General features: G+C 38.1%; 2 protein-coding genes across 3 annotated transcripts; one reads left to right on the forward strand and one right to left on the reverse strand.

Annotated features, from left to right (window-relative positions):
* Nucleotides 1–3,257: 3,257 nt before the first annotated feature.
* On the reverse strand, nucleotides 3,258–20,713 carry LOC144974730 (uncharacterized). Of its 2 annotated transcripts, none has more exons than XM_078917927.1 (6): nucleotides 20,607–20,713; nucleotides 15,445–15,552; nucleotides 11,048–11,136; nucleotides 9,597–9,683; nucleotides 8,373–8,434; nucleotides 3,258–8,017 (listed from the first exon to the last, which is right to left on the reverse strand). In XM_078917927.1, exons 2-6 carry the CDS (start codon nucleotides 15,470–15,472, stop codon nucleotides 5,986–5,988), a joined length of 2,298 nt encoding a protein of 765 aa, XP_078774053.1. In that variant the 5' UTR covers nucleotides 15,473–15,552; nucleotides 20,607–20,713; the 3' UTR covers nucleotides 3,258–5,985. The 2 variants fall into 2 exon arrangements, with proteins under 2 accessions (XP_078774053.1, XP_078774052.1); XM_078917926.1 differs by having other exon boundaries at nucleotides 15,445–17,146; nucleotides 20,463–20,703.
* On the forward strand, nucleotides 12,131–15,355 carry LOC144975538 (uncharacterized). Its single transcript, XM_078919699.1, has 2 exons — nucleotides 12,131–14,898; nucleotides 15,352–15,355. Exons 1-2 carry the CDS (start codon nucleotides 12,131–12,133, stop codon nucleotides 15,353–15,355), a joined length of 2,772 nt encoding a protein of 923 aa, XP_078775825.1.
* Nucleotides 20,714–24,808: the final 4,095 nt, after the last annotated feature.

Genomic DNA, 24,808 nt, shown 5'->3' on the forward strand with positions numbered 1-24,808 from the left:
AGAGGGAGGGAGAGAGAGAGAGAGAGGGGAGAGAGAGAGAGAGAGAGAGAGAGAGAGAGAGAGAGAGAGAGAGAGAGAGAGAGAGAGAGAGAGAGAGAGAGATGGATGTTCGTTTTGTCGTGATTTCTTTGTATACTGAAAGAAAGGGGGGAGGGGGGTTCTTTTTAGACAATGAACAATAACAATTCAATAACATGTTGTCATGTAAGTCACTATACAATAAGCCCCACCCCTCCTCCTCAAGCTGTCATCTGACTCAAAATGGAAACAATGCAATGATTGATTTGACCAGCCCATTTCTTTAATTGCAATCTCATTGGTCAATATGTTTCCAGTTGATTTACTATGACATACTTTGTAACAAAATGCTTTCTTTAAACTATCCCTACAATTCTTTGCTCCGCCTCCATCCCTTTCTTCATGTCTACCTCACTCTCTCCGTCTCCCTTTTGTTTCTTTCACACATACATACACACACACACACACACACACACACACACACACACATACACTTATACAGGTTTGTTTCTTTATTATATTTCCCAAGCAGTCTCTCTCCCCTCCCCCTCTCGCTCCTCTTTTTCTCTATCTCTCTCTCTTTCTCTCTCTCTCTCTCTCTCACGTGTGTCTGTTTTGTGTGTGTGTGTGTGTGTGTGTATTTTACTCTCTCATTCTCTCTCTTCCTCTCTAATCCTCTTTCTTGATAATTCTTTCCCTGCCCCCCCCCCCGGCTTCACGTAGTTTCAAAACTGTACTTTCAAATTTCAACCTTCTTTAACTATTGGCATTTTGAAATCGTATTTTCTCTATTAAATAAGACAGAAATTTAACATTATTAATTCTTATTTCATTGATTCTTTATTTAAATATCAAAAATTCTTGAAAAAGTGAGCAATTTTCGGCGTTTTTTTCCCCCAGTGTTTTATTTGTTTTAAGAACATCTTACATAATAATGAATAACTACAAAAGTAATAATTGGATTGTTTCAAAAATTTGTATGTACATTATTAAATGTATAAGCTAAGCTCATGCCAAATTTCACTATTCTCGTCAAATTTTCAATGTCCGTATCTAAGGAGTTATCTTTGCCCATTGATTTAACTGTGCGTGAAAACGGTGCCTCACTTCAAAGTCGATTTTCTTAAAACTTGGTTTTCACACTCTCCCTACTTCAAACGGTCATATCTCGACAATAAATAATCAGAATTGTATAAATTTGGTATCAAATTTTAAAGCATAAAATAAGCTGTGATTGGGTACCAAAAACCCAAAATTGAAAAATCCGACTTAATACCGTTTCGAGGCGGAGGGTCATGATGACTTGGCGACAGCATGTGCGGATGCCTCTCGGAAAAGGCGTATTTTTTTTCCTTTTCAATATGAGAAACCGTGATCTTTACCGCATATTTTGCTATAGAAGGAACGAAGCTAACGCCACTCAACTCTTTCTTTGTTATTATTTTTAGACAACCATTTGAATGATTAGTTCTCAATTATATCAATAGGACTATAAACGTTTTATGTTACATACAGTTTTGTGTGTTGGTAGGTATAATCAGGCTTGTGAATATTTTACCTAAACGCATAACATCTATACATTTGTTTGTTTTTAAGGGTTTTACGGCGCTTGCAACACATTAAGGTTATATCAGCGCCAGTAAAAATAAAAAAGGAAGAAAAGGTGAGACAAAGGGGAATTGGTTAAAATAGAGAACAGATGTAGATTCCAAGAGCATACCGCCAAAGTACTTAGTTTGAGATCACCCAAAAGTCTCATCCAGACACAAGCACAGGTCCCAACTAAGAGGAATACACTCAAATGTTTACAAATCATATAATATAATATTTAAACTAAACATAATACAATGCATAAAAGAGAGATGATTTACAAGGAAAAAAATATAATCTCCCAAAATTATAACTATACATTCGACTGTTTCCCTCCCAGCCAAGGATCAGGACAAAACTAAGTAATCTAATTCCAAGACAATGACAGGAAACAATTGGAAAATGGGTATGGGGGGATAGAAGACAGCATGTACCTCCCTGTCCACTATTGGAGGTCAGGATCCCCACCCAGGTCTATACATTTCTGTTATTCCAATTAACCATTGTACACTCTGGAAGGTCCTGGGTTCGAGCTTCGCTTGGCGCATAGTTGAGTCATTGGAAAAGGCTCTTTACTCATTCTCTCACCATACTCGGGTGTAAAATGAGTACCTGGCCGTTAACAGCCTTGTCTATGTCCAAAAAAAAATTGTAATATCGCCTAACACAGGCATCATTGTCTCGTTTTACATGTTACAGTTGGTCAGGGACCCCTTGTAAAGCGCTTTGAGCAGGTTTAGTGGATATTGCGCTATATAAAAGCTCGATTTATTTAATTTACAAACATCAGAATAATATACACGCTCATCTGTCCTTGCAAAAGTTGCTTCTCAAAGCTCAAATAAATAATAATAATAATAATAATAATAGGAAGAGATGTTTCAATTCAATTCACAAATAAGATGATGTAGAGGTTTCGGGTTTCCCCTTTGTCAACAAAACATGATGAATGAGAGACTAGAAACAAACAAGAGATGAGAGGAATGCATTGTTAAGGCCTAAAACTAGTGGTGCCTAAATGAGTCAATAAAACGGAGAGAAAGATAAAGGGAGTAAATGTGACTCCTAAATAAGGGAACAACACAAAACAGGCGTCATTTCGCCCTCTTTCAAGTAAACACGAAATATATATATTTATATTAGTAGTAGCAGATGTTTACTTGAAAAAGGCCAAAGGCCAAAACATTGTTTGTTTTGTGTTGTTCCCTTATTTATGAGTCACCATATTTACTCCCTTTATCTTTCTCTCCAAAAGGCCTTAACGCCTTCCTCTCATCTCTCATTTATCGTTAGAGTTTCAATCATCAAGTTTTGTTGATTCAAGGGGATACCTGAAACATCCCAGACCTGCCCACGTGAAAATGTGAAAATTCGTAATTATTGGGAGATAAAAATAGTAGTCGCTATAAAAGTAATAACTTTGAGAAGGAAATAAATTTCTGAAACTGGAGTAAAAAAAAAAGTCGTAATTCTACGAATTTTTCGTAGTCGTAGTACTAGTAGTAGTAGTAGGTCTGGCATCATCATTATCTAATTTTGTAAATTAAATTGAAGCTCCAATTTTCCTATAATTATTACTGTTACCCGTCAGTCCATGGATGTTTACAAACAACAATGGTAAATAAGTACATGACAATTGACTTCAGAAATTGGAAAATATTTGAATTTTTATTCAAAATCACAATGAACATGTCAAATGCAACATTCAGTCAAATAATATTAATCTGTTTTGAAGTTTATCAAATATATATAAGCCCAAATCACCTCAGTCAAATTAATAATGTATCATAATCATATATGTTTGTTTTTACGGCGCTGGCAACATTGTTAAGGTCATTTCAGAGCCAGTAAAAAGGAAAATGGTAGAAAAAAAAAAGTTGTAAATCTGAAATTAAAAGCACTAAAGAAAACGTAAGACTAAGACAAAGGAGGCTGGTTTAAATAGAGAACAGAAAATTCCATCAGCAATCCGATCCACCGATGTGCCTGTACCGACATGACCTAGAAGTCCCATCCAGGCCAGGCAAGGGTTCCAGCTATCAAGTTTACACTCAAATGTTTACAAACTCACTAATAACTACAAAATCACATCACAGAAAAATCATAATCTTTCTCTAAAAAAAAAGGTATATATTTGACTGTCTCCTTCGCAGATATGGACCCCCCCCCCCCCTGCCCCCAACCCAAGCAATCCTAATCCAGAACAAAGATAGAGAGCAACATGGAAATGGAAAAGAGACAAGGTGGATAGAGGACACAGCAAAGGACCTCTCTACTCTCCGCCCATCACCGGAGGTCACATGATCCCACCCAGACAGTTTTATGACATAAGTGCCAATGCTTGCAACTCTTACTTATAACAAAACGATGTGAAAAGAACTAACATGCCACATCGATAAAATACAAATAAAGGAAACAGGAAATCATGCATAATGTATTTGCATTATAAAAACCGACATGTATAAGTGCTTAATAAACATATCCCCCCCCCCCCCCCCTTTTTATTTTATTTTCACGCAGTGTGCATTTATTAGGACATATACTGTAAACCATTTTTGTAACACTGCTTGCTTCGTGAAAAGAACAAAATATATCCCCACTGCTTACATTTCATCAGCTTTCACTTATACTTATAATTTACTTTTTCAATATCTAATACGATTCTTTGACCATTTTCGAAAGTGCCTCAGTTCAAAATCAACGGAAGGAACAGTAATCTTGAGTAGCAAATCTATAAGGGAACAGAAATGATTGCACATCTACAGGTTATAATATAATGTGTGTATGGATTCCTTAGTTTTCATTTACATTTTTGATCATTAATATCTGTGTTCCATACTCTGCTTACTGCAGAAGAGCTAATGTACTCAGTATTGGTACTGAGCCTTTTTCCCCCCCTTAACTCTCTCAAGTTCACCATGATTGAAATTGGACAAACTTGTTCGAATTTCCATTCACACAACTTTAGAGGGTTATGTTTTTTTTTTTTTAAAGGGTTTTACAGTGCTTGCAACACATTAAGGTCACATCAGCACCAGTAAAAAGGAAGAAAATGGGATAGTAAAAAGTTCTAGAATTACAATAAAAGCACCCAAGAAAAGGTTCAAATAGGAAACAGATGTAAATTCCAAGCACACACTATCAGTGTACTTAATTTGAGTTTACCAAAATGTCTCATCCGGACACAAGCACAGGTCCCCACTAAGAGGAACATACTCAAATGTTTCTACAAATCATATATACCATATGTAAACAAAACATAATACAGTGCATAACAGATAGATGATCTCCCAAAACAATAACTATGCATTTGACTGTGTCCCTCCCAGCCAAGGTCTCCGGCTAGGGCCAGGACAAAACCAACTAATCTCATTCCAAGACAAAGACAGAAAGCATGTTGGAAAACAGATATAGGGGGATAGAAGTAGAAGACAACGTAAGTGCCTCCCTGCCCACTATGGGAGGTCAGGAACCCCACCCAGTCGAGAGGGTTAGAGCAGTGTTTTGGAAACCCAACACCAATACTGAAATATGATGTCTGAGAATTGATTAAGTCCAGAGGAATAAGAGCTACACAATTGTTGCTTTTAAAAAGGCTACTTTATAAGTGGTGGAGAACACAGAATCTCAACCAAGTAGAATAAAGAATCATTAAAGCAGGAGTTCTGATTGCTCAGATGGTACAGCAGTCATGTTACAAGCCAAAGAGATGGTTACCAAATCCTTAGTGCAGTCGAGATGATTTTTCTAACCCCTACAGCAGAGATCGAGTTGCAGGGTCTCTTAAATATTCTGGAGGAAAGCACTTTGCAAAAGACTAGCTTTCTACCCAAATGGTAGCAAGCAACTGTAACTGCAGTTTAAAGTGACAGAAATTGAGAATAACTCCAGCTCCAAGAGCCTTATTACTATGAAGGGTCTACTTTTACTTTACTATTAATAAAGTAAAAAATAAATACAAGAGGATGATTTACAAGGAAAAAAATAATAATACCATCTCCCAAAAAAACACAAAATAAATTTGAGTGATACCCTCCCAGTAAAGAACCCTATCATTGTCAAGGTAAAATCTGATTAGTCTCACTCAGGATAAGGGCGGGGTGCAACGTGAAAGAGAAAAACAGGGTGGCAAACACACTAAGTGACCCCCCCCCCCTCCTCTCACCTTACCTTAATGGGAGGTCAAAAGGGCCCTATCCATATTTCCTTAACATTAAGTAGCACAGTTAGATTGCTAATCAATAAAAGAAAAATCTAGTAAAACAACGAAACAAAAATGAAAAAACAAGAACAAAAAAGAAGAAGGAAAAAAACAAAACACACACACAAACACACAAAACAAAACACAATGTGATCATTTAACAAACTTAATTAAAATCACCTATAATAACCCTGGGGTTTAAACTGACTTTCTGGTTTGGGCCCTCTCAGGGGTAAGTTTTGAGTCATTCTGGGTTGGATAGGTCGGAGGTTACCAGCACTATTAACTCCACCAACACCACCAGTTGTCGACCAATGTCCTGAGGCAGGCGGTGCATTAAACCGAGGATTGTGGGATTGTGCGTGTAAGGGTGCTGCACCCCTGGTTAGGGCTTGGACAGCTCCTGCCAGAGCACCCTGCACGTTTGGAGGCATGTTGCCACCAAGAGGCAGCCTAGCACCACCACCGCCAGGTCCCATTCCTCTTGGGTTATTCAACATCCTGTTTGCATTCAAATTGCCTTGAGGACTGTCTGGTGCTGATAAGTGAGACTGAGGAGTTGGTAGTCGATTGAACGGCATCCGTTGAGAGGGTCGAATGTTACCAACACCACCACCAACCATGTTCTGATTATTTGACGAGGAAAAATTGGGGGATGGATTATTTGGAAGTGACATGCCAGAGGAGTACGGAGCGAAGTTTTTGTTAGGACCAGCTTGACCCGGGGCGATTTGAGACTGGTTGACGTAAGGTAAAGGTCGATATTGTCCCTCATCTTGAATTGGGACAGTGATCAAGTTGACGTTTTTGTTTCGTGACGATTGGCTCCCCTGAGGGTTGGAGGAGTCTATCATGCCTGGCTGGTGAGGATTGAAATCCCTTTCTCTGTCGTCCATGTCCTGGAGAGGGTTAAACAGTTTTCTTTGCTGGTGCATGCCTTTAAAATTGTCCATATTCTGCATTCCACTTCCAATCATGTCATTATCGTTATCAACATTTGGGATTTGTCGAGGATTGAACAGTTGTCTTTGAGGGTGCAGGCTTTTGAAACTGTCCATATTCTGCAGTCCACTACCGTGCATGTTATCATTATTATCATTATTCGGGATTTGTCGGGAATTCCCAAAATTATCACTTGGCAAGCAATCGTAACTGTCCATTTCGGGAGGCAGGTCATTGTAATCCTTATGCATGTGCAGTTGAGACTGGTGAGTACTACGAGGGATTATCATTTGTTGTTGCTGCTGTGGATGCAAATTGACGTTTTGTCGATGAGGCTGTTGGTGATGCATCTGCGTCGACATTTGCATCTCTGCCGGAGAGCCTGAAGCTGTGGCTTGATATGGGTTGCCATGGGAACCCTGCATTGACAGCATGGGACTCTGTAACGGCTGATTAAATCGTTGCATGGGCTTGGACATTGGTGGCATTCCTGGGCTTCCTGAATGACGCATCATCTGTGACGACGACAGTGGCGGAGCCTGCTGTTGTTGCTGATGCTGTGATAACGGTACTTGAAGGTGCTGTTGATGTTGTAACTGCTGCTGCTGATGTTGATGTTGTTGCTGTACAGACTGATGTGGATTGTGAAGCTGCTGGTGTTGATATTGATGCGATAACGAAGACGTGTCAACAGGTCGGTAAACACCTTGTTGTTCACTGGTCAGATGAGATGTGCTATAGGCCATTGAATGAGGCATCATGGGATTAGATTTAGGGTCAGGAGAAGCTTGCGACATGGCCGGGGAAACTGAAGAGGAACCTAATCCGGAAATAGCTGGGGTTAGAAGTTGTTGCTGTTGATGTCCCATATCGTGAGGTGAGGGTTGGTGATGATGATGTTGCATGTATGCAGAAGTGGATAAAGTCTGTTGTTGTTGTTGTTGAGAATGTTGACTGTGCATTGAAGGCAACAGGTTGGACTGGCTGTGTTGAGTTGTTGCAGCTTGAGAGGACGCGTGTTGCTGCTGTAATGCTGCTGCTTGTTGTTGGGTCAAAGGAAGCTGCGGTTGTTGGACATTGGAACTGGATTTGGAGTCACTGGAGGAGGACTTGGACATGTGGCGATGTGCAATGTGAGATTGAAGGTCACGCTGGGAGAGGTAGGTCCTACGACAACCATTTGTGCTGTGCTTTGGAGCTCCATGAGTACATACATAGACTGTACCCAGAGCTAGCTCTTCCACTTTTTGTACTTTGCTAACGCATCTGAAATCAAATTTTATAGAAAAATAAAGTACATCATTGGAATCCTAATCAAAATAAATTTACATAAACAAACACAAGCAGAAAATGTAATGTCATCAAAAGCAGGGCATTCACAGGGTTATAATGGAACAATTTGCCAAATTTTATTGACATTAGTGCTACACTCAGAAAAAAACACATAAAAATTTGGTCAGAAAGCTTGTACAAGTATTGATAGATTAAAATTAAAATGACCCTCATCTTGTCAAAATCTCTCACACCTATGGCCCAATTCAATCCCCTGTAAAGCACTTTGAGCATGTTTAGTGGATATTGCTCAAACTATTTATTATGTTATTCTAAACTTTATCCATACCTTTTGCAAATCGTTTCACACTTTCTTGCGCAAAAGAAGCAAAAAATATGCTTGCAAGGTAACTGTAAAATATAAAATTATACAAGTCATTATCAAATTGAAACAAAAAGTAAGGGGAAAACAAAAAAAAAAAAAAAAAATGAACAGTCTTAACTCATTTTACTTTCTGAACAACCAACAATCCTTCCACATTTTTAAACTCTGCTTGAATCTATTTTAAAAATTCCTCTTTTCCTCTTGTGTGGCTATGTGGTCTAGTGGTATGACACACGCTTTTGGATTGGAGGGTCCTGGGTTCGAGCCTCAGTTGACGCATAGTTGAGTCCTTGGAAAAGGTTCTTTACTCACATTCTCAGGTGTAAAATGAGTACTACCTGGACGTTAACAACGTTGTCTCTGTCTGAAAAAAATTGTAATATCGCCTAACAGGCATCATGCCACATCCTACATGTTAAGTGTTGCTGTTAGCCAGGAACCTTTGTAAAACGCTTTGAGCATGTTTAGTGGATATTGTACTATATAAAAGCTCAATTTTTTTTTTCAACACAATCTCTGTTATCAAGAATCCAAATCAAAACATTAGACCTGTGTGATTGAGAAACATTTTATTTCTAACATTGCATGGGTTCATTTTCTATCTGATTTCCTTCTCAAAGCCATAAAGATAGGTGCTAAAAGTGTGTACATTCTAAAATATTATATCATACAATGGGATGGGAGGGTGATAAGACCGAGTGATTGAGGCAATGCACTGTGAACAGGAAGGTCCCAGGTTCAAACCCTGTTTTAGGCACTTTTGGTTTTTTTCTCCCTACGGCAAGATTATTAAAACCCAATTTGCCCACTTTGGACTAAGGTGATTCCTGTCAACATCAGATGTTTGAATGATGGATTATCTATATTCCTTCACGGAATGCCTAGGCAACAGCTTCGCAATGAGGCCATGCTGAAGGACATAATTTTTTTAAAATCATACACTCCAATTAAGCATTATCCATTTAATGTTCATGACTTGAATTGGCTCGACAAATAACTATACTAATTAAGCCTACATTTAGAAAACCAGCTCTGTATACTGCTTAAGAAAGTGCAACAAAATTGGTAAATAAATTTTGAGCATATTAAGCTAAACTTTGTTACAAAAATATTTAAAACTGCAATATAAAAATTTGTTTTACTGAAAGCATTTGGCAAATCGAGGTAATATTGTTGGATCAGACTTACTAATCGACCATAGACAAGAATGGGTAACTCGCAAACTTCACACAAATGAAGCACTTTGTCAAATACTTTTTTGCCAATCAAATCAACCTGGGAACAGACAAAACTTTTATTGAAGTCATGCAAAAATAAAAGTTTAAAATGTTTTAAATGAACGATTATGGTTTAATTAGATATAAGATTAGAACAACCTTTATTTTCACAATATGATTGAAAAATGTCGCCTTCAAACTCTTTTTTTTTTTTTTAAAGTTGAGCAGCAGGAGTTTGAAAGTATGTCTAGATGAAAAGGAAATCCATATTAATTTTGATATTGTGTCAGTGCATGACATAATAAGTAGGAAGGTGAAGATTTTGGATTTGCACTTTTTTTTTTCATTTTCTGAAAGAATAGGCCCACCAGAGCATTTTAATCCTTATTTGAAGTAAATCATGAAGTTATGGTCAGATGCATGGGAAAGGTATCCAGTAAATTTTCTCAAATTTCATACTTTTTCAACTTGACCAGCTGTAAAAAATATTTAGAAGTGAAATTAAGCTTTGATATTTTCTGAAGATGTACAAAAAAAAGGGTTGATTTAATCATTTATGACAAGAATTCATTTTTGATCAAAATTGACCTTCTAACTAAACTTGGCAATATCTCAGTTCAAACCTTTTCACCATCAGACTGATTATGCCATTCACTGTAACATATGCATTCAAAATTAGAGAATCAGCTCATAATTATCTTCTAGTGTTATGTTCCTGGAGAAAGAAGTACAACCCAATATGTATTAGTCTAATCCATGGATACTTGGAAACAAAATCTTAAGCAAAGACATTTTCCTTTCCTTTGTGTATCTTATCATCCAATCAATTTCCAACTAATTGTCTGCCGCAAAAGCTATGCGATCCATAAGAATGCATTGATAAAACACATCACTTATTCAGAACAAATAAGTTGATTAACTATAACATTCTTCCCTAAGTAGCAGTCGTGCCTAAAAGTGAAAACAAATTTGAAGATCCATGACAAAAGAAGGGGTCCTGATAGCTCTATTGGTAGAGCACTCACTTCACACACACAAGGGGCCGAGATCAATCCTGAGTGCAGAGGAGATTTTTTCGGACATCCCTGTCCACTCAGCAGTGGATGGGTAGCTGACTCTGGTGATGAACTAGCATCCTCTCAAAGGGTAGCAAGCAATTGGCCCATGGACCCGGTTTCTGGAGCGTGAAAAGGATCATAGCTATTGCTTGCTACCCTTGCCTTATCAGATACAGGGCTTCTGTTTTCATTTTTCAAGGACATCAGATAATCTTTTTTATTATATAAGAAAAATAAATTTTCTTAAAATTTATCTGGCATCTTTGAAAAATGAAAACAGAAGCCCTGTATCTGATAAGACAATTATAAACTTCAACCAGAACATAGACTAAAAGATAAAACAAACATTAAACAGATGACTGACCTCATAATCCCATCTCAATGGCTGATTCTGATGGAGTGGTGCCAGGTTGTAGGCAGCTTTCAATGTTGGGTTTTCAACAACCTCTTCCTCTGTGTAAATTTTTAAATAAATGATGAATTTAATTTAACTCAAGAGTATTTACAAAATGTTTGTTATAGCCAAAGTACCATTACTATTTTAATTATTGAACGATTCAAATGTAAATGCTAGCACAATGTTAAAATGAATGATTTTGTCACGACCAAATATGCAGGGAATATAAATAACATCAAACCAACACAGTACATCTGGGTACAAAGATAAGACCATATGACTGTGCAACACTTTCTCTATTGATATAACAAGCATACACACAAGATCCAACTGAAAACACTACTAACTGCAGCTGATTTTTACATTTTTTCCAGTTTTCCTCTGTTTCTTTCTTTTCTGTTGTAAAGGAAACTTCAGTATCATTTATCTATTATCTATGTCAAGCCAGGTTAAATTCCTGACAAACAACAACAGCAGCAAAAAACTATTTGATAATAACAAGAAATGAAGTGAGTAGGAAAATGCCAGAATACAACAGAGAATAAAAACTGCAGCAGTTATGGGGGCTCGAACCCGCAACCTTACTGGTATGACAACTCCGACTGGCCGGGTAGATTGGGACTATACCGTATGAGCTATCCACGACCTGTGGGGGGTTTGAGCCCCCATAAAGTTTTTATTCTCTGTTGTCTTCTGGCACTTTCCTACTCACTTCATTTCTTGCTATTATTACTATCAATGTAATTGCCTGCTCCATTCACTTTTCCAAAAAAATTTAGTAGTGTCAAAACCTTTAAGAACCCATTTTATTTTACTAATAATCTGGTTTTCAAATTAAAGTCAGAAATACAGTGGAATCTGCATTAAGTCAGTCAACACTCTTATGAAAGTCAACTCTGCTTAAAGTCAACAACTCTTGTTGGTCCTAAATATTATGGTCCTTATCTAAGTGTAACTCCGCCATTGCCGGTCCCAAGCCCGGATGAGAAAGGAGGAGGGTTAGGCGTAGGGCCAGCAACTCCACCCTGGAAAACACAAGCCGCTACAGAAATGTCGACGAAAGAAAACCCAATTACTACTGTTCTGGGAGAGGAAGGGTCTTTGCGACACATGACGCTTTGCAGTGAAAGCCGAGAGGAAGCTACAAGGCCGACTTTCCTTCTTTCGACCAGAACCATCAACGTCGGAACATGGAATGTGAGGACCATGTATGAGACGGGAAAAACCAACCAAGTAGCAGCAGAAATGAAAAGTTACAACCTCACACTGCTTGGAATCAGTGAGACCCGTTGGACCCAGTCAGGGCAGAAGAAACTGATCACAGGAGAGCTCTTACTGTATTCCGGGCACGAAGAAGAGAACGCTCCACACACAGAAGGTGTGGCACTCATGCTGTCAACATCTGCACAGCACGCCCTGTTAGGATGGGAAGCACACGGACCGCGAATTATCGGAGCTTCCTTCAGAACAAAAGTGAAGAAGATCACAATGAATATAATACAGTGTTATGCACCAACAAATGAACATGACGAAGAGGTAAAAGACAGGTTTTACAACAGATTGCAGAATGTCCTGGCCAAGTATCCAGAGAAAGATGTGAACATTCTCATGGGTGACATTAACGCAAAGATAGGGACAGATAATACAGGGTTCGAGGAAGTGATGGGAAAACATGGACTGGGAGTAATGAACGAGAATGGGGAGAAATTTGCAGACTTCTGTGCTATGAATAACCTGATCATTGGAGGTAGCACTTTCCCCCACAGAAGAATACATAAGGCTACATGGGTATCACCCGACCTTGTTACCGAAAACCAAATTGACCACATCTGCATAGCTAAGAAATTCAGAAGGTCCCTGATGGATGTACGGGTGAAAAGAGGAGCAGACGTTGCATCGGACCACCACCTGGTTGTAGCAAGGCTGAAATTAAAACTGAAGAGAAATTGGATGGAAGCAACGAAAAGAGAGAAGTACAATGTCAATTTGTTGAAAGATCGAGATACCCGAGGAAAATTCAGTCTGACTCTCACCAATATGTATAAAGTATTAAAAGATCAGTTTTTGGAAGAGAGCAGTGTGGAAGATGGTTGGCAGAAAGTGAAAGAAGGACACAAGACAACCTGTCAGGAAGTGCTTGGGCCGATGAGACACCACCATAAGGAATGGATTTCAGCCAAAACATTGCAAAAGATCCAGACAAGGAAGCAAAAGAAGGCAGTCATAAACAATTGCCGGACAAGAGCCACAAAGGCAAAGGCACAGAAAGACTTCATAGAAGCCAACAGAGAAGTTAAGAGGAGTGCAAGAACAGATAAGCGCAAATACATTGACAGCCTGGCGGAAGAAGCAGAGAAAGCAGCAGCCAGCAACAACATGAAACAGCTGTATGACATATCAAAGAAACTGTCGGGGAAAAACAATAGGCCCGAGCGACCAGTCAAAGACAAAGAAGGAAACACCATCCTGGGAAAGGAACAGCAACTAAATAGATGGGCTCTTCACTTTGAAGAGCTTCTGAACAGACCAGCTCCGTCGAACGCCCCAAACATCAACCCAGCTGATACAGACCTTGACATCAACTGTAGACACCCGACTAAAGAGGAGATCAGGAACGCTATCAAACTATTGAAGAATGGCAAGGCAGCTGGGCCAGACAACATTCCCGCAGAAGCTTTAAAGACGGACTTAAAAACGACCACAGAAATGCTTTATCCTCTCTTCAAGAAGATCTGGGAGGAGGAAGAAGTACCAACAGAGTGGAAGGAAGGGTACCTCGTCAAACTGCCTAAGAAAGGCGACCTCAGCAATTGCAACAACTACCGAGGAATAACGCTTCTGTCAGTGCCAGGAAAAGTCTTTAATAGAATAATCTTGGAGAGAATTAAAAGTGCTGTTGACCCCCTCCTTCGCGACCAACAGGCTGGCTTCCGCAGGAATAGATCATGTGTCGACCAAATTGCAACCCTACGCATCATAATTGAGCAATCATTGGAGTGGAATTCCCCGTTGTACATCAACTTCGTTGATTATGAAAAAGCGTTTGACAGCGTGGACCGAGAAACCTTATGGAAAATACTCCGCCACTATGGGGTTCCAACAAAAATAGTCAGCCTGATCCAAAGTTCCTACGAGGGAGTGACCTGTCAAGTAATCCATGTGGGACAACTGACAGATAGCTTCAATGTGAACACTGGAGTCAGACAGGGATGTCTTCTGTCACCCTTTCTCTTCCTTTTGGCGATTGACTGGACAATGAGGTCAGCAGTGGCAGGTAGGAGAAATGGGATTCAGTGGACATTGTTCGACCAGCTCGACGATTTGGACTTTGCAGATGACTTGGCCTTGCTGTCCCACAATCACCAACAAATGCAGGACAAGACAACAAAGATAACAGCAAAGTCATCACAAATCGGACTCAGGGCCCATGAGGGTAAAACAAAGGTCCTCAAAATAAACACAAATAGTAAAGAACCAATCAAACTGCACGAGAGCGAACTGGATGAGGTTGACCACTTCACGTATTTAGGCAGCATATTAGATAAACAGGGTGGCACAGATGCAGACGTAAAGGCAAGAATTGGCAAGGCGAGGGTAGCATACTTGCAGCTTAAAAACATCTGGAGCTCCAAGGTGGTGTCAACCCGAACCAAAATAAGACTCTTCAATTCAAATGTCAAGTCAGTCCTTTTGTATGGAGCGGAGACCTGGAGGACCACGAAGACCACCACCGGAAAAGTACAGACCTTCATCAATAGCTGCCTCAGAAGGATCCTCAAGATTCACTGGCCAGACAGGATCAACAACGCAGACCTGTGGCAGAGAACATCTCAAATGCCAGCAGAAGACGAAATCAGACGCCGCCGATGGAGATGGATTGGGCACACCCTGAGGAAGCCAACCAATAACACCGCTAGGCAGGCGCTGAGATGGAACCCCCAGGGAAAACGGAAGAGAGGGCGGCCTAGAAACACCTGGCGGCGAGACCTGGAGGCGGACATGAAGAGGATGGGACACACCTGGGGAGAGTTGGAGAAGATGGCCCAGGACAGAGGAAGATGGAGGACTGTTGTCGATGGCCTATGCTCCACTAGGAGTGACGGGCATAAGTTAAGTTAAGTTATCTAAGTGTATGCCATTGATAATGGATAAAGTCAACCAATCTTTCTGGTCCAGTGGTGTTGGCCTTATCAGGATTCCATTGTATTAAAAATTTCAAAATAAAAGAAGGGTGTAACACATTAACACCATCAACATACTGTAAATTCAAGGTAGGCATACAGAGTACACATGAGAATTCATTTATATAAAGGTTTTCTTGTACTTGTAAACGTCAAAAACGTAAACTCTAAAGAGTTACTCACCAGTGAATTCTGTGTCCATGCTTGACATTGGTAAATATGAAGTTGAGGTCAATCTTGACTAAAGCTGTCACTTGGATGGTGAAATAGTAAAAAAAATAAACCTCATTCCTGAAATTAAAGAATAGTTTCATTAAAATGGAGGGTCCTGATAGCTCAGTTGGTACAGTAATCGCTTCACAAGCAAAGGGAAAGATTGATCTAATCTAAGATACAGTAAAGATTTTTTTACTGAACTCCCTGTCCACCAAGCAGTGATTGGGTAGCTAGGTCTGTTAGATCTGACAGAAAATACTTTGAAATAAACTAGTGTCCTATCAAAAGGGTAGTAAGCAATTACTTATTGTCCATAAAAGCTATAGAAACCAGAATATAAACTCTGGCCACCCCGGCTCCATCCTTATGGCCCCGAAGGACAGTTTTTAAAAACAAATTAAAATGATCGACTTGATTATCAAGATGAAATTTGTCTTTAGAAATGAAGAAGGTGATTTCTGATCCTCCCTCTGTATAAATGTTAAAATTAAAAACACTGACAATTTTTTGTTTGTTTTGTTTAAAGTTACAAATTACATGAGAAGGTAATGGAGAGAAGGGGGGGGGGGGGGGGGGGGTTAGAGAGAAATTAAATCATATAATGATCAAAAGTCGAATAAATTTTAAAATTATATTCAAACTAATCAAGGACTTTGTTCAAAATTCAATTATATGTCTTCTTTTAACTTAAGTAGGTTAATCTAGATAGCATTAATTGTTGTACTAACAGGAATAACAAACACGGTGGAGTTAAAATTAAAAGAGATATTTGTCATTTTTGTCTTCAGATACTCCAACATGTGAAAACAAAACAAAGATTTTTCTGGAGTGATTATTTGAAAATGGTGCTATTTCAACCTCAAAACTCAAAATTAAAATTAAAACCAACATATTATTAAAACTGATTGGTCTGGTGTCGTTGGTCATGCCATTACTAGATTTTAACATGAGTTAGACTTAGTGACTTAAGTATGAGTATGAGTTCATCGTAGAGGGCCGGTGGCCCATTGATGGTCTTTGAATCTGTCTCCACCAACTTGTGGAGGTCGAAAGGCTCGCTTCAATTATGGGAAATCGGTGCTGTATTTTAGATCCTGCAGGAAACTGTCAATTTGGCTTTTAATAAAGCTGTTTATGCTTGGCGCTGTAACTGTTCTTTCAGGCAGGCTATTCCATGTCTCAACAATTCACTGACTAAAGAATTTTTTTCGGATGTTTAAACGGCAATTTTGTTTGGCAAGTTTATAACAGTGGCCTCTTGACTCTTGTTCTTTTGTCCTTGTTAAATGTGAGGTAATCTTCTACATTTACTTTATAGAGACTGTCGATCAATTTATAAGTTTCAAGTGATAACAAATGTGATAGTGTTATTGAATTGATATCATCAACACTCTTTCTACTTCTACGCTACGCTGTCGCTAATAAGCAGTATCTATAGTGTCAGAGTCAGAGTCAGAGTCAGAGTGTCAGTCAGCAGAGGTTAGCCGTTAGCCGGGATGGCGACAGATACATCACTCTAGTACCAGTGCCGCTATAGCCAATATTTCAAACTTTCAATACAAAATGTCAATGTGATGTGGTCTGCTGAAACTGCAGCGGACAACACATTCTCAATTCCTTGGCAGTGAGTGAGAGTGACTGTCCACTCAGAACTCTGTACTACCGCAAACTCGGGGACCCGAGTCTCTCTTGCTTAGTTTACCCTAGATACGGTCTGCCGCCTGGAATGATGACACCGGATGTTGCTTATTGTTGTATGCCAGATTCTTATCGTTGTATGCCAGACTGGCATTTTCTTTTTTATGTGTTTTATTATTATGTGCGAATTTAATGTATAATGTTTTTATACGTTTTGAACCCGTTTTTGAACAAATAAACGTATATTTGAAAATGGGTAATAAAAACAGTAAAACATTTTGACGTGTTCAATCATTTGGATTTCACGTGGGGTTCTTTGCCGTTTTTTTTTGTCTGGTGTGTTTGTGTTTTTCACGCCGCGGCATTTCGATTCTCATCGTTGTATGCCAGATTGGCATTTTCTTTTTTTCGTGACCAGCATTTTCTACAAAATTATGTGTTTTATTATTATTATGTATGTACATGAATATAATATGTATTATATGCGAATTTAATGTCTAATGTTTTTATACGTTTTTGAACCCGTTTTTGAACAAATAAACGTATATTTGAAAATGGGTATTAAAACCAGTAAAACATTGTTTGACGTGTTCAATCATTTGGATTTCACGTGGGTTTTTTGCCGTTTTTTTTTTTTTTTTTGTCTGGTGTGTTTGTGTTTTTCGCGCCGCGGCATTTCGATTCTCGTAATGGCGTTACAATTATTATATGCTCATGCGAGGACAGAAGAAGACGCTATTCTCTTTCTCCAGACTAACGGGTTATTAACAAGAAATCCACCAAATTGTGCGACTTGCAACCGAGTCACCACTCTTATAAAGAAAAGTGCCACAAGTGACAACAGGTACTGGCGTTGCCCTACCCACAAGAGTGTCAAAGTTCCCTTAAGGAGAGGATCGTTCTTTGAACATCAGTGTCTTCCTCTGAGGAAAATTGTTGAGCTGCTCCTTTTGTGGGCTTTCAAGGAGCCGATTCTAAACAGTACAGGGCTCACTGGAGTGAGTGAAAATTCTGTTTTACAGTGGTATGGTTTTTTTCGAGACATTTGTTCGTGGTGGCTTTTGAACAACCCGTACCAAATAGGCGGTCCAGGCCTCACAGTCGAGATCGACGAAAGTCTAGTGGCCAAAAGAAAAAACAACGTGGGCCGAGTTGCTGAGCAACGGTGGGTGTTTGGTGGTGTGTGTAGGGAGACGGGACAGGGATTTTTAGTGGTCGTGGATAACGACAGATCAGCGGCTAGACTGTTGCCACTTATTCAGGAGCACATCGCCCCTGGTTCCACTATACACAGTGACGGCTGGGCTGCATACAACGGGATAGCCAACCTCCCAGTCCAACCTCCATATCAACACCTGGTGGTGAACCACACAGCTAACTTTGTTGACCCCCAGACAGGCGCATGCACCAACACTATTGAGTGCTATTGGAAGAACTGCAAACGCAGGTTCAAATCTATGCTGGGTGTCCACAGTAGTCAACTGGAATCTCATTTGGATGAATTTATGTGGAGGGAGCTATACGGGAAGACTCACCAAGAAGCCCTTCGACATATTATTCTCCATCTTTCGCAGTGGTATCCAGTATAGGGTGAGTTATAAATACTGTTTACTACTAGTATATGAAAAAAAAACCCAACAAAACAAAACAAAATCCAGTCCAGATCTAATTATCTACTATGAATCTAGAAATAGATATATTTAGATCTCGAAGCGATCTAAATTTTATATTTTAAAAGATATTAGATCTAAAAAAAAATTAATTAAAAAAATAAAAATTTTGGCCAAAAAATAATTTGAATCTAGATTTTATATTTTAAAAGATATTAGATCTAAAAAAAATTAATTAAAAAAATAAAAATTTTGGCCAAAAATAATTTGGCCAGAAATTATTTGGGGGTCCCCGAGTTTGCGTAAAAAAATAAAAAAGATTTGGCCAGCAATTTTTTGGGACCCCGAATTTGCGTAAAAAATATAAAAAATTTGGCCAGAAATTATTGGGGAAATTTTTGGGTCCCCGAGTTTGCGGTAGTACCCAGAACTCTGTACTTAACTGAAACTGGCAGTATACACTACTGTAGGCACTTGCAAGAATTTTTCAAAATAGTGATATCGGTATTAATTTAGCGTAGAAAAATAAAGGGGAGTGAAACATTTACTAAAGTGAAAAAATTATCGCTCTATCTCAACTATTTAAAAAGTTATGACCTTTTATGTGGTGAAAAATCTCTATAGAAGCTTAATAGGAAAATATGTGACCAAAACACAGCAACCCAATGGATAATCAAGTATAATTCAGAAACGGCTTCAGGTACAACTTTCAAATTTTTACATGTGGTAATTCAACATCTCTGTAATACATTGCAAACAGAAAAATAATTATTTATTGAGAGAGAAAGGTATAGTTTAGAGCTGAAACAGCTGAAATCAAGGAAAAATAGATCACGACATGCAAATGAATGACCTATTGGAATTTTGGAAAAGTCGACAATTAAATATTTATTCACATGTAGATAGACCAAATACACCACTGAATCGGCGTCATTTAGTTGTTCACTTTGAACTTTTCAAAATGAAAATAGACCTCATAAAAGCAGAGATATGGACTGATAAATGTTTGAGGTGGAGTATTAGTGTTTAAAATAGTCGAAAATAGGTGATTTTAAAAACTTCCGCTCCCCCGTTCCCCTAAATTGGACAGACGTCCGTCAAAGGATGAAATACGTCAAAATCAACAGTGACAAATCAATCGGAAAAAAAAGGAAGAGAATTGTAAATTATAAAATGAATGCATGGACATGAAAACGCCAATTAATTGAATAATTTAAAACAAAAATAACTTCAATAAAATGGAATATATTGTAAGATATAAAGATGTAAAGTTTTGATGTGGATTGACGAAGTTATCTTTCAAACCCAGCAGACGACAGGAAGTGAATCAGTATAAGAAAATGGCAGCCTCTGTAAACAATCGAGGCCAATTACTGTTATTTGGGGAGCTCTAACTTTTGAGTGCAAACATTTTGCTCTGAAATTTTTAGAGAAGCTACTTTAATATGTATCTCAGAAGGACTTTTTTTTATTAAGAAGGACCATCTCTGGTTTAAAAGTTATAAGCGTTTAAACATATACTCTCTTTACGCAAAGATTTCTCAAAATCATGATATTGGAAGATAATAATATTAGCATCATTGTATGCAGAATTTTATGCCCTTTCCAATGATATATAATACATGCCATTTCATTCCACTGAGAAAGAAGAATGAGCATTTTAAAATCACTCCTAAATTTTTTCCCCTCAAAAACGGAAACAGAAATCCTCGCCTGTTTTCAACTCGCGAGAGCTACTTCTTGCAAGTGCCTAACTACTGGACTGGGCCTAGGCCTAAGCCGTCCAAAACTGTTTTTGAAGTATTCGTGCTCTACAAAAAAAATTACCCAAATCTTAAACAAGAATCTAAAAGTAAGGGCAACGCATAGGAACAAACCAACCTTCAACTTATTTGTGCTATTTTATTACAATTCGGCTTTGGCGTTAGACATTCGGCAAGATTAGCAGTTCCATACTCCATTATCGAGAAGAGAAGACAAATAACACCAATCTGGTACAATACAGGAAACAGAATTAATGTGCCAGACCTCATGTTAAATTGGTACCATTTTAATATACTTATTTTTCAAATAAAAACATTTTTTTCGAACGCGGAGGAAGGATTGTGTCGCAATCGCTATCCTATCTTGTTTTTATTTTGTCATGTTCTACCTTGATGGTTGTCGTGCGACGAAATGGTCGAGCTGATAATTTGGATGCATTACATGCATTACACATTCAGGTTAGAGCGACTCTATCTGCATTACGTATTTACCTTGAGCAAGAAACATTGCTCCTTTTGCTCACTTTGTGGCGCTGCACTGCGGCTGACGCCTGGGTTATCTCGGTCTTTTCACAAAATAGAGATTTAAAAATTGCTCTTGAGGATGAATAAAGGGGTTTATATTTATTAGAATTTTAAATAAATTAACCTCCTCCCCCTCCCCACCTCCAGTTAGACGAAATGAAACCGAATTTCGACTAAACAGTCTCCATTCGGACTTTATATAGAAGGAACGAAATTGACATCACTCTGCTCTTTATTATTGTTTTAAGGCTGGGATTTATATGATCACTTCTCACGAAATTCTATCAATCAGACTATAAACGTTCTCGGTTACACGCCGTTTTGTGCACTTATGTTGATAACAACAAGAAATGAAGTGAGTAGGAAAGTGCAAGTGACACTAGAGCAGTGGCGTGGGGCCATTGGATCGAATGGTGCCAGGCACCACACCAATCTTTTAAAAATCATTAACAGCATAATTTAATTAAAAATAAAACAGAAATTTTAACTCCACTGTCTTTCGCCAACTCGCCAACAACATAGGTACTGCCTTTTTAGTCTCCACTCTATTCAAGATTCCGAACCACGCACTGCGCCGACTCGTGTGTTGGTGACATCACTGCGCGAATTAGTGACGGAATCAACACCGTGGTGCAAAGCAATCCAAGCTCCAGTTAATGCTCTATCCATTAGTATTGCTACAGCTGATAGAGCGAGAAACTGGGTCGAATTATACTATCTTCAAATAGCGGAAAAACCCCTCGACTTGTGCCAGGATCAGGATCTGAGAGCTCCACCGTTGGACTGGAGGGATGCGCACATCATAATTAGGGTAACTTCGGCCATCCAAAATATTACATTAACTGTCAAAAACACTAATCATTGTCAAGTTTATTAGTAAGTAGCAAAGAAAAACAACATAAAACTTAAAAATATGACATATTAAAACCCCCCCCCCCCCCCACCTCTTTTTCACGATTATTGAATAAAGTAATTCCTTGCAACGAAGCACAATGGGCGAAATTACCAACATTTTTCTTGCTTGTAGTGCCGAGTTGATGGTTACGTGTGTATGATTGTTTATTTGTGTGTGTGTGTGTATGTGTGTGTTTGTGCGTGTGTATTTGTGTCAGTCAGAGAAAGAAAGCGAAGATTGTCAACAGTTATACTTTGGTGTGTTTTTTTATTTCTTAAGTACTTAAGTGGAGTGATTTTTTCTTTGTGATGCTTTAAGATCTGAATCTACCTTTTATTTGTGCAATCATTAATCGTATTCCACTGATTTCCACTATTTGAGATATACTTTGAAGTTTTGTTTTGTTAAACAATGAATTGCAATGAATCAAGTTGACTCTTTGCTTCACCGACCTTTTGGGAGATTGACATTAGATGACAAATTAGAAATAAAAAGACTACTTCCTCACCAACCAACTGATTTTGAATTAACACAGGTGTGGAAATCTCGAAAACGCTCTTTTTCAGTGACATGGTATGACAGACATGAATGGCTCAGAACAAAAAACGTTTCTTTTGTTTTTATTGTCTACTTTTTACAGATACAACAAACACTGACAAATCATGGACATCTATAGGCTATAGTGACCTTAACAACCACTTTCATCGTATTTCTCGACCCCCTGAACGTTGTTTTAGCACCCTTAAAAGAGTGAAAAATTTCTTGCGAAATTCAATGAAGCAGGAGCGGTTAAATTCGTTAATGATTCTGTCAATTCACAAAGCTGAAATAGATGCCATTCCAAATTTCAATAAACAAATTATAAAAAGATTTGCAGATTTTCTTTACAAGTACTAAAAGTAAGTAATTTCTGTCATAGGTTTCTTTTCTCTTTTGATTTACATTTATCACATATTGATTGCATTATCTACCAAATCCAATCCTTTAAACAAAGAATAATTACAAAGACCTTTTCACACGGGACTTGTATCTCAGTGTTCTGGCTTGTTGTTTTCATGAATTATTTGTTTTTGTGAGTTTTGTCCAGTCGCAGAAACCATCGACCCTCCCCCCACCCTTCCAAAAAAAAGAGAGTTTTTAACATGTGCACTCTCCTCTTAATCGTGTTCACTGTTTTAGAATTGTTTTCTTCTTCTAATCATGGCACCACCATATGCCGTCAATACGCCACGCCGCTGGACGTTAGCAAAAATTGAAATGCAAAACAAAACAAAACAAACAAACAAAAAAAAAAAACAACCAAAAAAAACCACCAAAAAACAACAACAAAAACAAAAAACAAAAACATCAAACATTGTCCAAAGAAAAAGGATAATTTATTATATTATATTTCATTATTAAAACGCATTCCCGACTGTTACAGGAATAAAAATATTATATGATAAGCAATCTCAAAACCTTAAAAACCAAGAGGATCTTGAGTCAATGAAGGGGATATGGAACAAATATAATATATCTACGAGTATGTCACATTTAATTTATCTATGGATGTAAACACACACACACACACACTCATTCATTCTCTCTCAATTGATCTGTCCTTATCACTCCCCCCCCCCCCCCCCCCCACCGTCTCTCCTCATTCCTCGCTGTACGTCCCCCCCCCCCCCCCACTCTCTCTCTCTCTCTCTCTCTCTCTCTCTCTCTCTCTCTCTCTCTCTTTCTCTCTGCACATACACACACTTTGTAAGCATTATTTACATTAACGTAAACCGACGGAAGACCACAATCCAAAAATAGATGATCCGTTGAGCTGCTCTCATGAAAACAGTAAGAGTCATCATATGTATATATTTAATTTAAGGAAACAAAACAGGAATGTTAATAATAATAATAATAATAATAATAATAATAATAATAATAATAATAATAATAAATAATAATAATAATAATAATAATAATAAAAGTTGTCAATATGGTCTATTCCAATGGAAAATTGGAATAACCCAGGCGTCCGCCGCAGTGCAGCGCCGCAAAACTGAGCTAGGGCGAGTTGACGTGCTCAAGGTCACACAGCGTAGCTGGTATTAGAACTCTGTACTTTTCGGGTACGATGCAAAGACCGTACCGCTGAGCCACGCTGCACCGTGTATCCAAATGTGACGAGCTTTCTGGCTAAAATTTAAAAGATGTCTGTGTTTTCCAGACAATGGCAGAAGTGACGAAATGAGTTTGAGAAATAATGAGATAGAGACTACTTGTGTTCAATCTAGTCCGTTTATCTTTAAAAGTGTTCACTCCAAGGATTAAGATAAATAAACATTTTAAAAAAATTACATACATTTATAATTGAATTAAACATCGATATCACTTTCAATAAATTGCACGGTTAACATGAAAAACTTGACGTCTGGAAGAAGATACAAACAATCATTCTTCTTTTCAGATTATAAATGAAACAAATCGAAAGATGCATTTATATATATATATATATATATATATATATATATATATATATATATATATATATATATATATATATATATATATATATATATATATATATAATGTAGTTAGTAAATTGAATGCACCCTGCATATTTAGTTATAAAAATTGTTCATTATTTTCATATCCTACCAATACAAGGGAAGACAAAGTGTAAAACATCCATAGCCTATAAATCAATGAACAACAACAAATATGAATAAACAGCATAACAACCCCCCTCCCATTCCCCCCCAAAACCCCAACAAAACACATGAAACATAATCATGAAAGCTATTGATTAGAACAACCATATTTTATATTCCACCTACAGGAAAGAAAATACACCATAAAAGGGTGATTTCAAATTACAATTTATATAACATACCCAAGACAAAACAATTTCAAATATATAT

Source organism: Berghia stephanieae, chromosome 6 (assembly GCF_034508935.2).
Source record: "Berghia stephanieae isolate SIO BIC M18660-M18661 chromosome 6, UCSD_Bste_1.3, whole genome shotgun sequence".
Taxonomy (NCBI): domain Eukaryota; kingdom Metazoa; phylum Mollusca; class Gastropoda; order Nudibranchia; family Aeolidiidae; genus Berghia; species Berghia stephanieae.